This window comes from Apium graveolens, chromosome 11 (assembly GCF_009905375.1).
Source record: "Apium graveolens cultivar Ventura chromosome 11, ASM990537v1, whole genome shotgun sequence".
NCBI classification, from domain to species: Eukaryota; Viridiplantae; Streptophyta; class Magnoliopsida; order Apiales; family Apiaceae; genus Apium; species Apium graveolens.
This window is the reverse complement of record NC_133657.1, coordinates 180,231,999-180,245,210: the sequence shown is the minus strand read 5'-3', so window position 1 is coordinate 180,245,210 and position 13,212 is coordinate 180,231,999. Positions and strand designations below refer to the sequence as shown.

The 13,212-nt window shown below is 33.2% G+C and overlaps 1 protein-coding gene across 1 annotated transcript; it reads left to right on the top strand.

The window, feature by feature from the left end:
* Positions 1-18: 18 nt before the first annotated feature.
* LOC141696207 (transcriptional activator hap3-like) lies at positions 19-12,315 on the top strand. The gene is made up of 2 exons (XM_074500382.1): positions 19-88; positions 12,002-12,315. Exons 1-2 carry the CDS (start codon positions 19-21, stop codon positions 12,313-12,315), a joined length of 384 nt encoding a protein of 127 aa, XP_074356483.1.
* Positions 12,316-13,212: the final 897 nt, after the last annotated feature.

Here is a 13,212-nt window from a genome sequence, read left to right as displayed (position 1 = left end):
TATGATATTCAAGGGGTGATGGCAGTGAGAGGTTTTGTAAGGGATGGTCACAGTGATGGACCTTCAGGTAGTGCTGCTGGTTCGAATGGTAATAGCCTACCATAAACAATTTTCCAAGTGCCAATAGGCTCAGGGCTTTGTTAAATCTAAAGAAGTTACATAATACATGTTTTCTTTATAAATTTTAAGTTTAAAAAATAATAAGCTATGTAACTATGACAATTAATTTCCTGTGTTGTTCTTCCTCCCTGTGAGAAATTCATGCAACTGGTTATATATTTGTTTCTTGGTGGCTAATTCATTTGTACTAGCGAGGAGTGTTAAAAAACTTTTAGCGAGGAGTGTTAAAAAACTTTCCAAATCTTCTTATGACACAATATATAATTTTCAAATATTATCATTTGACACATCTTTACACTATTGTCACATTTAACTACTTATTTTTCCTTCCTCAAACATAATACACTTGGTGCATGTAGAAAGTACACAGAGATGGAGAAAAAAGAATAAAAAAGATTTTTTTGGTTGCAGCAAAAAATCTTGCAGCAATAAGTTCCTGCATTTGCAGCTGTTACTTGAATCAGATAATGACAAACAAGTTCCTAACACTGGTTACTTGGTGCATTTGCCGCTGTTACTTGAATCAGATTATAATAAAATGGTTGAAAAACAAAACAAAAAAAAAACTCTGGGTTCTTTGGGAATATTATGATTAGAATGCTGGAAATGTTTTTAAAAATGTGTAGATCCTTAAGGACGAATTACAAGAGGTTCAACCAGATATGATGCTTGACTCTCAACTTCAAAAACAAGAAATCTCTACCTGCAAAGTGCTTGATGAAACCTTGATTATTGAGAAGTTGTTTTGGGCTCAGACTTCCAGAACTAGATGGCTCAATGAGGGAGATATGAACACTTCTTTTTTCTTTAATCAATTTAAAGATCACTAGAACTCCTCCAAAATCTTTGCTATAAATAAAATAATGGTGACACGGTTACTGGTCATGATAGGTCAATTTCTTCCAAGAAATCTTTGAAATGGAGTCTAATAATAATGATATTGAGTTATTGATCGTATTGATATTCACTTTGATTCCATTTTGGATCCCAGGAGTCTCACTTCAGAAATGCAAAACAACTGTGGACAGGTTTGAAAGAAATGTGGGGGATTTTCTAGAGGAAGGCTCCTAGTTGAATTCTTAGGGGTTCCAATGATAGCTACCAGGTGACCTTCAAAAATCGTGCCCGTTTGATCGAAAGCCTAATTAAAAGAATTCTCAACTGACTGTTAGTTTTATAATGAAAAGCGCTTATGATTTGTTGCTGAAATAATACGGAGAAAACAGGTATGAAACAATAGGAGTTCTTATATTTATCGGTCAGTAAAACAGCATTTTATATGTGCTCATAATAAACAGCTATCTAAATCACTCAAATTATAATGAAGAAAGATAAGAAACAGACTAGCTATTTCTTCGAGAGAAGGAACTACTTATTGGCTAGGTATACTATACTAGTTGTTGCAGGCTAAGTATATTAACTAAAAAATAAGAAAATAAATTCAGTCCTGGAGCAAATAATAACATGGACTACCAAGTTCATATCTTATGCGGGCCGAGGTCCGCACATTGAAGCAATAATTATTTCCATTCATAAATCTTTCAGGAATCAGCATTTTGTTCTTATCAGTCTCGGAAAGAGTTATGGATCGATGGGATTTTCAAGTCAAACTGGGAAATGAAAACAACATTGGGTTGTAGCATGAACCATGGTATAATCACAAAATTATTTCTGATCAACTCGCTTCCTCTTCCATGGTCAGTTTGAGTATTGAAATTATCTCATGGAAAATGCCTCAAATGGATCCCGAACTACAACAATACTATGCCATTCCAAATGCACAAGGGGGGATGCGTATGTATGGGATTTGACTGAACTCAAAATGATTACAAACCAAGATTAGTAAGGAGAGCATAAGATCAACTGGACCAACTTTTTGTGGCACAAACATTGCTTCAAAGATATGTCTTCATTGAATAGATACCATGTCATGGAACTATGGAAGACTTCCCACTAAACTCGGACTCTTTAAATTTAGATGTTCTGCATTGCCGGATGGGAATGTAGTAATTATTTATTATGTTGTAATGCCCATAAGGTTGTTATTTATGCTGGCTCTAAACATGAATATTCATCTTAATAGCTGGAATCAACTGCATTGTTATGTCGGAGTGCATATTAAATTCGCATCCACAAGAGAATTACCTCTTCCAGCTCCTTAAGTGGTCATTTGTCAAATATGACATTGATGAAATAGTAAGATCCATGATGGAGATTGCCTATCCGCGGAAGCTCTGTTCAAGATTACTATACGTGATTGATATCATTTGTAGGACAGCATTTTCAAAATGGCTCAACAAATTACTATACGTGCTGCCTGGTCAGTGATCACCTACAAACCACTTCTGAGCCTCCAAATCCAATGACTTGCTACTGTAGTTTCGTAGATATTTCATTATCACATGTTATAATATCATTTAGTTCCTAATTTTCTTGAGGATTCTATCATATATGCATCCGAAGAGAAAATGTTGTTCATTTATTTAGATCAAATACAAATTAATTAGCAAAAAAACATAACCTATGCACATCATTACTGCTCTGAACAATGAATTTGGCTGACTATTCGATTCATTGGTTTATATATAGAGAGTTTCTTCTTGCTCAGTTCACTACGAAAAAACCGCTAAATTTGACGAATTGCAAATGAATGCATTTTGAAATGATGGATTGCAATGAAATGCATTATAAAGTAATAAAATTGTCATTTCTCATTGTTATGGGTTCCTATTATACCTTGCAATCTTCCAATAAAATACATCTACAATATAAGATGTTTCTTATTGTTGCAATCTTTCAATAAAATACATTTACAATATAAGATGCATAAAAAAATACACATCAGCATCTCTACATGTTATGTGCGTGCATATCGACATCTATAAATATGAGCTGGGAATGAGACTCTGAAAAAAAAAACTTTTTGTGTTCATGAAACTAGAGAAATAACTTTGATTGTAACATAGTAGACCTGTAGTTGAGACTATTGGATAAAATTAGCTTACGCGTAATAATGGGACAGTTATATATTACAAATTAATAAGAACATGCAAATTAAACAAAATAACGAAATAAAACCCGATGGCAAATAACAAGAAAAATCAGTAACTGAATTTACAAAGAGTGGATAAAATACTTAGCTCTAAGAGAAGTTTTAATAAATCTGAAAGAACTATGAACAGCAGAGGCGCCTAACTTTCGAGAAGTCTAGACTGTTCTTGAAGAGATTATTGGCCCCACTTATGCTGTGTTGGGTTGCAATATCGCTTCCAGGATACAACATCACAGAGCAATTCGTACAGAGTTACGCAAAGCTCAACAGCGAACAAACCTCAGTTTGCCCACAAACCTCTATGTTAATCTGTATGTTATGGAGGAGAGAGAGAGAGAGATAGCAGCTAGGGTTTCACGCGTATGTGATCGAAGTATATCTTTTCCCAATCTTTTAGTTCTATATATAATACAAAACCAAAACGTAACTGAAGATATTACATTCTCAGCAAATCTTGATCCAGCCTCAGTAAATCATGATCCAGCCAAGAGTTAGGATTTCACAGTCTCAGCAGATCCTGATGCACCCATGCATCAGGATCTGTCAGCTTAAGCAAATATTGATTAGTGTTTATTCCAGCAATTAGAATTAGTAATTCCTGATCAGCAAATACTGATTTTCTTATTATATAGATTCAATATTCATATTAAAATAATATAATAAATCAGTAAATATTTTAATTAAACAAGCAGTAAAATTCATCGACCAGGTCGCCCCGCGTATGCGTGACACCGAGACATTCGAGTGTGTGCGCGCGAGCCATACAATAACACCATGCACACTCACATACCTTAGTAGTTGGTATACTACTCTTGCACATTGTACTATATAAAGCACTACACCCCTCTTTACTTAATCAAGGTGGGATAAAACCCACAAACTCATTTCAAGCTACTAACTTCACCTCAATTTCTATATGGATTACACTAAGAAAATGACTTAGATCCAAACATGAAAGTTTAAGTACTCATTACAAGGAACAACCTCCAACAATTAGTTTTAGGAAATTACATCAAAAATGGGTCTTAAACATGTCTCAAACTTTCCATTTTCTAACAATCCCCTACAAATCCATACAGAAATGTATATCAGATTTTACCATGACTTGATTTTCAGAGTCGGTACCCTTCTGGATTTGAACCCTACTAAGTCCCCTACTTCGATGGCTACTAGATTTAGATGGAATGTTTGACCTTGAATCTCTATCCATTTGGTGTAACCACACTCCATAGACGACGACAAGTCAAAAGGTTATGGTGCAAATCTACGGATTTGAGATGTTATGGTCGTGTCTCTTTTATGTACAGATCTATCAGATACAAGACCCCTTATAGACTTGTTAAAGGCTCATCCTCGATACTGTAAGTTACAAAATTACTTCCAAAGTTCTTGACTACCTTTCCACGCTTCATCCTTCTAGTTTCCTCTACTTCATAAGTAGTAGAGTTACAACCAGGATCCGCCCCCATATTTGCCATTTTTTTCACATGATCAGGAATAGAACTCGACGTGTGAGTGGGATCATCCTCAGAATTACCCAAAGGTATACCAGTCTTCATATGGAACACTTCCTCCAAGAAAGTTACATCACGAAACTCAACCGTCGTACTTTTTATCGGTTTTACAACCTTAACACAAGAGCACGTATCGCAACAAGTAGTATATAAATTCGTTCCTATGAAGACTATTAATAAGATGTTAAATACCAATTACTACTTTTCTTTTAATTCAAGTCAAATAAAAATTAAGTGAAGTTTACTAAATTATCACTAAATAATTAAACTAACACAAAAGGGAATAAGAAATTCCAAGAGAATGAAAACTAGGCCTTTAATTTCATCTAATATTCTTCAATAGGTTTCTCCTTTAGCATCTATTCTCGTGGTATAATTATTAGTCCAAGATAATCATGTATTCATAAGGACCTTTTGAATCTCAAGTGACTCTAATTTATGCAATAACCCCCATATTTATATGTAAGATTTAAAACCATAAATAACATTAAGTTTCGTCTTAATTGGACTTCTTAGGTTATTTAGGTATATTACTATCCTAACCATAAATTAATATAAATATTAATCCTAAGATATATTAATTGGGTCTTAACTTAGGGTTTCTCTTCCAAGTTCACGTAAATTACAAAATCAATCTCAATGGTGATCAATCTTTGAGAAGCATTAAATACAAATCAATATAAACAACTAAAATCACCATAAAAACAGGGAGAAAAGAATACAACTTATATACTAACAAGAGAATTTATTAAAGGCCTAGAGAGAAAATTAGTTCATAATCTCAAAAGAAACCAATACACATAAACATAATGGAAAAGTAAGGAGAAAAGATGAAAACTGTAGATGCGGCAATCTCCTCTTCTTTAAGCTTTTCCCCTCTTGAGCGTAGCCTCCTTTTTATTCTCTAGGAACTTAATCCCTAATAATAATATCTGATGTATCTATATCAAAGATAAGGTGCTTCAATTGTGATGATCTAGGCCATTTTGCTACAGAATGTAGGAAATCCAAGACAGCAAAGAAAGACAAAGCTTATCTTGAACTAGAAGCAAAGTATGAAGCTCTTCTGAAGAAACAACAAAGCAAAGCTTATATTGTAGAAGGAAAAAGTTGGGATGATTCTGATAATGATGAAGATGAGGAACTTAGAAATTATGCACTAATGGCTTTGGAGCAAGGAGATTCATCCTCATCAATATCACAGGTACCAACTCTCACTACCATTTTTGAATTGTTGTTGGTAGAGCTTGAAGTTGTAAATCTCTTCTTCAAGGTCACCATGAAGAAAAGTTGTCTTTACATCCATTTGATGGATGATAAGACCATGTACAAAAGCCAATACAAGAAGCATTCTGATTGTTATCATTCGGGCAACAGGAGAGTATGTATCAAAATAGTCAATGCCTTCTATTTTCCTAAATCCCTTAGAAAATAGCCTAGCCTTGTACTTATTTATTGAGCCATAAGAGTGTAGCTTCCTCTTAAAGATCCATTTACATCCAATAGTAGAACACCCAAGAGGGAGATCAACTAACTCCCATATTCCGTTAGAAACAGTTGAGTCAATTTCACTCTTCACAACGCCTTTCTAATGCCTTGACTCCGAATAATCCATGGCTTGATATAAAGTTAAAGGTTCATCCTCGACACTGTAAGTTACAAAATTACTTCCAAAGTTCTTGACTACCTTTCCATACTTCCTCCTTCTAATTTCCTCTACTTCATTAGGAGTAGAGTTAGTACCAGGATCTGCCCCCATATTTGCCATTTTTTTCATATGATCAGGAATAGAACTCGATGTTTGAGTGGGATCATCCTCGGAATTACCCAAAGATATACCAGTCTTCATATGGAACACTTCCTCCAACAAAGTTACATCACGAAACTCAACTATCGTACTTATTGTCGGTTTTACAACCTTAACGCAAGAGCACGTATCCCAACAAGTAGTATATAAATTCGTTCCTACAAAGACTATTAATAAGATGTTAAATACCAATTACTACTTTTCTTTCAATTCAAGTCAAATAAAAATTAAGTGAAGTTTACTAAATTATCACTAAATAATTAAACTAACACAAAAGCGAATAAGAAATTCCAAGAGAATGAAAACTAGGCCTTTAATTTCATCTAATGTTCTTTAATAAGTTTCTCCTTTAGCATCTATTCTCGTGGTATAATTATTAGTCCAAGAAAATCATGTATTCACAAGGACCTTCTGAATCTCAAGTGACTCTAATTTATGCAATAACCCCCATATTCCTATGTAAGATTTAAAACCATAAATAACATTAAGTTTCATCTTAATTGAACTTCTTAGGGTATATAGGTATATTACTATCCTAACCATAAATTAATATAAATATTAATCCTAAGATATATTAATTGGGTCTTAACTTAGGGTTTCTCTTCCAAGTTCACCTAAATTACAAAATCAATCTCAATCGTGATCAATCTTTGAGAAGCATTAAATACAAATCAATATAAACAACTAAAATCACCACAAAAACTGGGAAAAAAGAATACAACTTATATTTTAACAAGAGAATTTATTAAAGGCCTAGAGAGAAAATTAGTTCATAATTTCAAAAGAAACCAATACACATAAACATAATGGAAAAGTAAGGAGAAAAGATGAAAACTGTAGATGCAGCAATCTCCTCTTCTTTAAGCTTTTTCCCTCTTGAGCGTAACCTCCTTTTTATTCTCTAGTAACTTAATCCCAAATAATAATATCTGATGTATCTATATGTATCTAATTAATCTATTTTAATATTTTAAGGAAAATATAAATAAGTTTCCCCAACTGATTATGTTTTTCCCAGTAAAATTCGTAGTTCACTTTTTTCAGAAATTCGGGCCCGCTCCAGATAGATATTGCTCTCTGGAACACCTTAGAATGATAGAGAATCTCGTTATCTTCACGTGGGCTGTTGAATCATCTAATTTGGGCTTCTGGAACTCAAGATATGCCCCAAACAGTGTAGCATGTGTGTGTAGTCATTGAGAAAGAATTTATCAACAAGGCCACATTAGTAATCTAAGCATCAAGATTAGGGATGACATTACATAAATGATAGACCAAAATCCGCCTTGATATCGATAGAGACACAAAGTTATATATATTAAGGGTTTATAGATAAAACCCAAAAATAACACAGGCATGACTCGATTAAGTTGTCGTATGTCCCAAAGTGACTGTTTATTATAAGTTTATAACGCATTAGCGGAAAAAACACAATCTGAAACCCCGAAATTTAATTTAAAAAAAAACTAGTATGGGAGGGGGTAAAAGGATTTGGTTACCAGAGTGAGTTTAGCGTTGAGGAGGCCTTGAGTATAAGCACTATCAGCAGGTGATTTACTCCTAATAACCAGGACCTGATCTTTATACCACAACAACAATATACTGTCATCATTCTGTATAATTACTCTCCTCTCTCATCTAGGTTATGCAGCCAACGGAACCACCAGAATCCAATTCTTACCATCATCTCTCACACTTGAACAACCCGAATCCTCACTCACAGACACATATCTTCCTGCAACAAAAATAAATACATAATCAGTACAATTACGAGTCACTTCACAAATAACTAAATTAAACTTATATTATAAAAGCACTTCATTGTAATTTAAAGTGTTGGTAATCGGAGCCTCATTGGGAGTAATATAATCCGGAGTGCTGCATTCGAGTAACAAACAACATCAATTCTACAATTGAAGCTCATACAATCAAATCAAACAATCAAAAGCACTTGGAATAATCAAACTTACCAGAACAAATCCTGGCTGGGAACAAAGACTCTCTCATTCTTCTTATTACCAACATCAAACTAAAATCCACACTCGACAACAAGGGACGATCCGATTCAGTTTTAATCAAATATTCACTAATCAGACCTTTTATGATTCAAACTATCTTTTTCACAAGAATGGACCGTATTCAGACTAGAACTCTAGTAATCCTGAATATTAAGTAAATTATCTGGATGAACAAACTCAAACTCTCAATCTAAAGTTAATAATCCCGCTAAAATGTATTCTTGTCAATCGACCTAATCCCAAAGCTAATCGAGTTAATTACCTGCAGATTGAGACTACATTCAAAAACAAACTTGATGTTGTAATCGTACTTTCTTCCCATTCGAACTAGGATTTGAATTCAAACTATCTTCTCAACTCTTAAAATTCAGAGCTAATTGAACTTGATATTGGTCTCGTATATTTGGTGATAGATCGATGTTCATTAAAACCATGGTTCATGTCGAGGGAGGTGTGATGGAGGTAGAAAGTGGAGAGAGGAAAAGGTTTGTGAGGTGAGAGAAGAGGAATAATAGATAATAGAAAAAGGGGGAGAAATATTTGGGGGAAGGGGCTGAAATTTTGTTAAGGGCAAAAGAGGGGAATTATTCCCAGCTTGTCTTTTTTATTTTATTTTTAAAAATTTAACATTGACAATGATTTCTTAATAGCCGATGTAAATAACTGAAATGAACATCCGTAAGAAAACAACTGATGTGAAAGTTAGTATTTTAACATCAGTTTAAACACAACTGATGCGAAAGTTACTTTTTATTTTTTAAAAAAAGACTATAAGACAACGTTTATTTAAAAATAAGATTTAAAAATATATATTTAGGATCAGTTTGAAAATAACCGATATAAAAGCTATTTCTTACATCGGTTATATTTCCAACTGATGATAAAATGGTGATGTCTATTGACCCTTTTCTAGTAATGTTTCGTGAATAATGTATAATGTAATATAATCATTTTAACCACATATTATAGATTAAACTAGAGATATGTAATGTGTCATCCTCATCATAATTTAATCCAGGTTTTCTTGATCAATAAGTAGACTATCACATCAAATCAATATTTGAGCGTGGTTACGCATTTTATAGTCTAGGTTACACAAGAGGCCAATAATATCACTTCTAAAATTAGGAGGCTTAAATCATTTCTAGATCATTCATATTTCTCATATGATTCATAATATACCTGAAATACACTTCTATCATTACTCGGTCAAAGGTAATTTTAATATAATCAAAGTACATTAATTCTCATATAAAAATATAATGATTTCAAATCTATGGACCAGAGAAACTGTTCTGGAAGAAGCTATGAGGACTTAAGTTACCAGACAAGATTATTAATTTTCTTCAGCGTTCATGTCGTTGAGTTCTTTATACTGCTGACGCCCTGAGAAAAAAATGTGTAAACAACAGGCCAATATTTTCATGATTCCAGCTATATATGGAGGATGATATACATGTATTATTTGAATTTTTTTTTACGAAAGTGTGGGCTAGGTTAGGGTTAGTACATACGGTCCAGGTATTACCAAATGGTATTGTGCACCCTACTAAAAAAGTGTGTTTTGGAGTGGCAGTGGGGTGCATAATGACATGGTGGGTATGGTGTGCTCGAACATAAGGAATAGACGAAATAACTAGATCTGGAACTATTTTAATACTTGTAGCTTTGGAATTTAGTCAAGGTCGGCTAGTATGGTTGCAGAATGTAATCGGCTAAGGTCTACTAGTATGGTTGCAGAATGGAACCGGGCTAGAGGAAATGGCTAAGCAATCTGCATAAAAGAAAGCATGTAGTAGAATATGGTGTAAAATATGGTGCAAGCTACGTGATGGGTGGGTAAAAATTAATACTGATGCGGCATGCCAAATGAGGACTGGACAGATGGGGTGGGTTTTATTATTCGGAACGGTTGGGATGTTTTATTCGATCTAGTAGCACGGTGATTTAGGATAGAGTGTAATCTAGAAAAGTTGAAATTATAGGTTTTGGTGTGGCAATATCATGGACTAAGATGTGGAGGACGAACAGTTACATATTGAGTGTGATGCAAAAGGATGGTAGATGTGATTAATGCAGAGGGAGGGAAGTCTTATTTTCATAGGGTCATTAATGATTGTAAAGATATTTTACAACAGTTAAACAAAGTTTTAGTTGTGTTTGGTACTAAATGCCAATACTAGCACATTAGAGAAAGGTACTTATTGCATGTGGAGTGGTTAACTACTCTAGGTTCTATCATGCATAATGTGATGCAATTTATATTAATGCAAGTATAATATTAAAAAAATGCATATTTCAAGTTCACGTAAGATCTTCCCCTTGATTTATCATATATTCCTGCAAATTTGTATACATTATATTTTATTCTAAATTTTTAGTTTTGTTAATATTGGAGAAAATAATGACGAACTTCACCAAAAAATTGAGCTCTTTTTTTTAAAAGAAAAAATTGAGCTCTTATTATTGTTATTGGCTTGTACTATTTAATATTTATCAAAGTATATTAAAACTTGCTAAAACTTAGACTAAATTCTTTATGTTCATTTTACTTTGTATATCATATACATGTAATATTTTTTATTTCTAGAATGCGCACTAGACATTTAAAATTAAAAATTGACATGTCATCATTAATGATTAACAAAATAATGTACTAGTGACTGTGTTTATTTAATATTTTTTTATTCAAATTTATGTTTTTATATCATATATTCAAAGAAAAATATTAATTTATTTTTATTTATTATGTGTACTTATACATATAGTTGATTTTAACATATATGTGTGTGCGGCCCACTAGAATACCCCAAGAGTACCATTGATTCTAATAAACATATTTAAAGTTAATTATATTTGACAAAACATAAAAAGAAATTGATTATAATGGTTAAAAATATTGTCTAAATTAATTATGTTTTTCCATAGAGTATTTGTTATTTAGTTACTAATTATTAATTTAGAATATAAGATATTTAATTTAAATATTTTTTTGTCTGTATAACACTTGTTCTTAAAATGTCACATTATCATTATCATGTGCATATACATATCACCCGTTCACGTGTCAGTTTGCATGTACATGTGGTGTCAGTGTGCATGTACATGTGCGTGTCACATTATTATCAACGTGTCAAGCCTTTTCCAGGTTTATAAATAAAAGGCTAATTATTTCTCTTGAAAGAAATAAGGGATTTTTTCCATTTTCTGAGTCTTGTGTCCAGAGTTGCCTTGAAATTCAGAGAGATGAAGAGAAAATTTCAAGAAAGAGATAGTTTTGATTATGGCGGGGAGATTAGTAGACAACAACCTAGAGATTCAGGTCAAATCATTTCTATCATCTCACTCTTTATCTAGCTAGATCATTTATTTATTTGTCATTTTATAATTTTTGAGCTTGATGTGCTTTTATACAGTTAATATACTTTTATGTTATTTTTACCTATTGTGTACAACTATGTAAGCTAATATGAAAATTGGATCTTGTCAGGAAACTTGTTGCCGGCTGAATATGTGTTAAGCCAGATGAGCAGAATGGTGGCAAATGATCGAGGGATATCTGCTGGTGCAGTAATATCAATCCAGGAATGTGTGTCCAAATTTATCAGATTTATGACAACTCAAGCAAACACTAGGTGCAAGGAGGAGAAGCGGACAACCATCACTGGTGAGGATGTGTTAATAGCAATGAACAATCATGGGTTCTACAGGTACATTGGCCCACTATTTCTCTATCTAAATCACTTTCGTGCATATGGAGGTGACGAGCATCCCCGGTTGAGGGGTGAGCTCCCTGAAATCTGAACCGGATTATGATATTCAAGGGGTGATGGCAGTGAGAGGTTTTGTAAGGGATGGTCACAGTGATGGACCTTCACGTAGTACTACTAGTTCGAATGGTAGTAGCCTACCATAAACAATTTTCCAAGTGCCAATAGGCTCAGGGCTTTGTTAAATCTAAAGAAGTTACATAATACATGTTTTCTTTATAAATTTTAAGTTTAAAAAGTAATAAACTATGTAACTATGACAATTAATTTCGTGTGTTGTTCTTCCTCCCTGTGAGAAATTCATGCAACTGGATATATATTTGTTTCATGGTGGCTAATTCATTTGTACTAGCGGAGTAGTGTTAAAAAACTTTTAGCGAGAAGTGTTAAAAAACTTTCCAAATCTTCTTATGACACAATATATAATTTTCAAATATTATCATTTGACACATCTTTACACTATTGTCACATTTAACTACTTATTTTTCCTTCCTCAAACATAATACACTTGGTGCATGTAGAAAGTACACAGAGATGGAGAAAAAAGAATAAAAAAGATTTTTTTGGTTGCAGCAAAAAATCTTGCAGCAATAAGTTCCTGCATTTGCAGCTGTTACTTGAATCAGATAATGACAAACAAGTTCCTAACACTGGTTACTTGGTGCATTTGCCGCTGTTACTTGAATCAGATTATAATAAAATGGTTGAAAAAACAAAACAAAAAAAAGAACTCTGGGTTCTTTGGGAATATTATGATTAGAATGCTGGAAATATTTTTAAAAATGTGTAGATCCTTAAGGACGAATTACAAGAGGTTCAACCAGACATGATGCTTGACTCTGAACTTCAAAAACAAGAAATCTCTACCTGAAAGAGCTTGATGAAACCTTGATTATTGAGAAGTTGTTTTGGGCTCAGACTTCCAGAACTA

What these genes read in the sequence shown, in the direction of transcription:
- LOC141696207 (XM_074500382.1), top strand. Translation starts at nt 19, where the DNA reads ATGGCAGTGAGAGGTTTTGTAAGGGATGGTCACAGTGATGGACCTTCA. An exon ending in TAGTGCTGCTGGTTCGAATG is followed by an intron (nt 89 to 12,001) that starts GTAATAGCCTAC and finishes GGATCTTGTCAG; the next exon opens with GAAACTTGTTGCCGGCTGAA.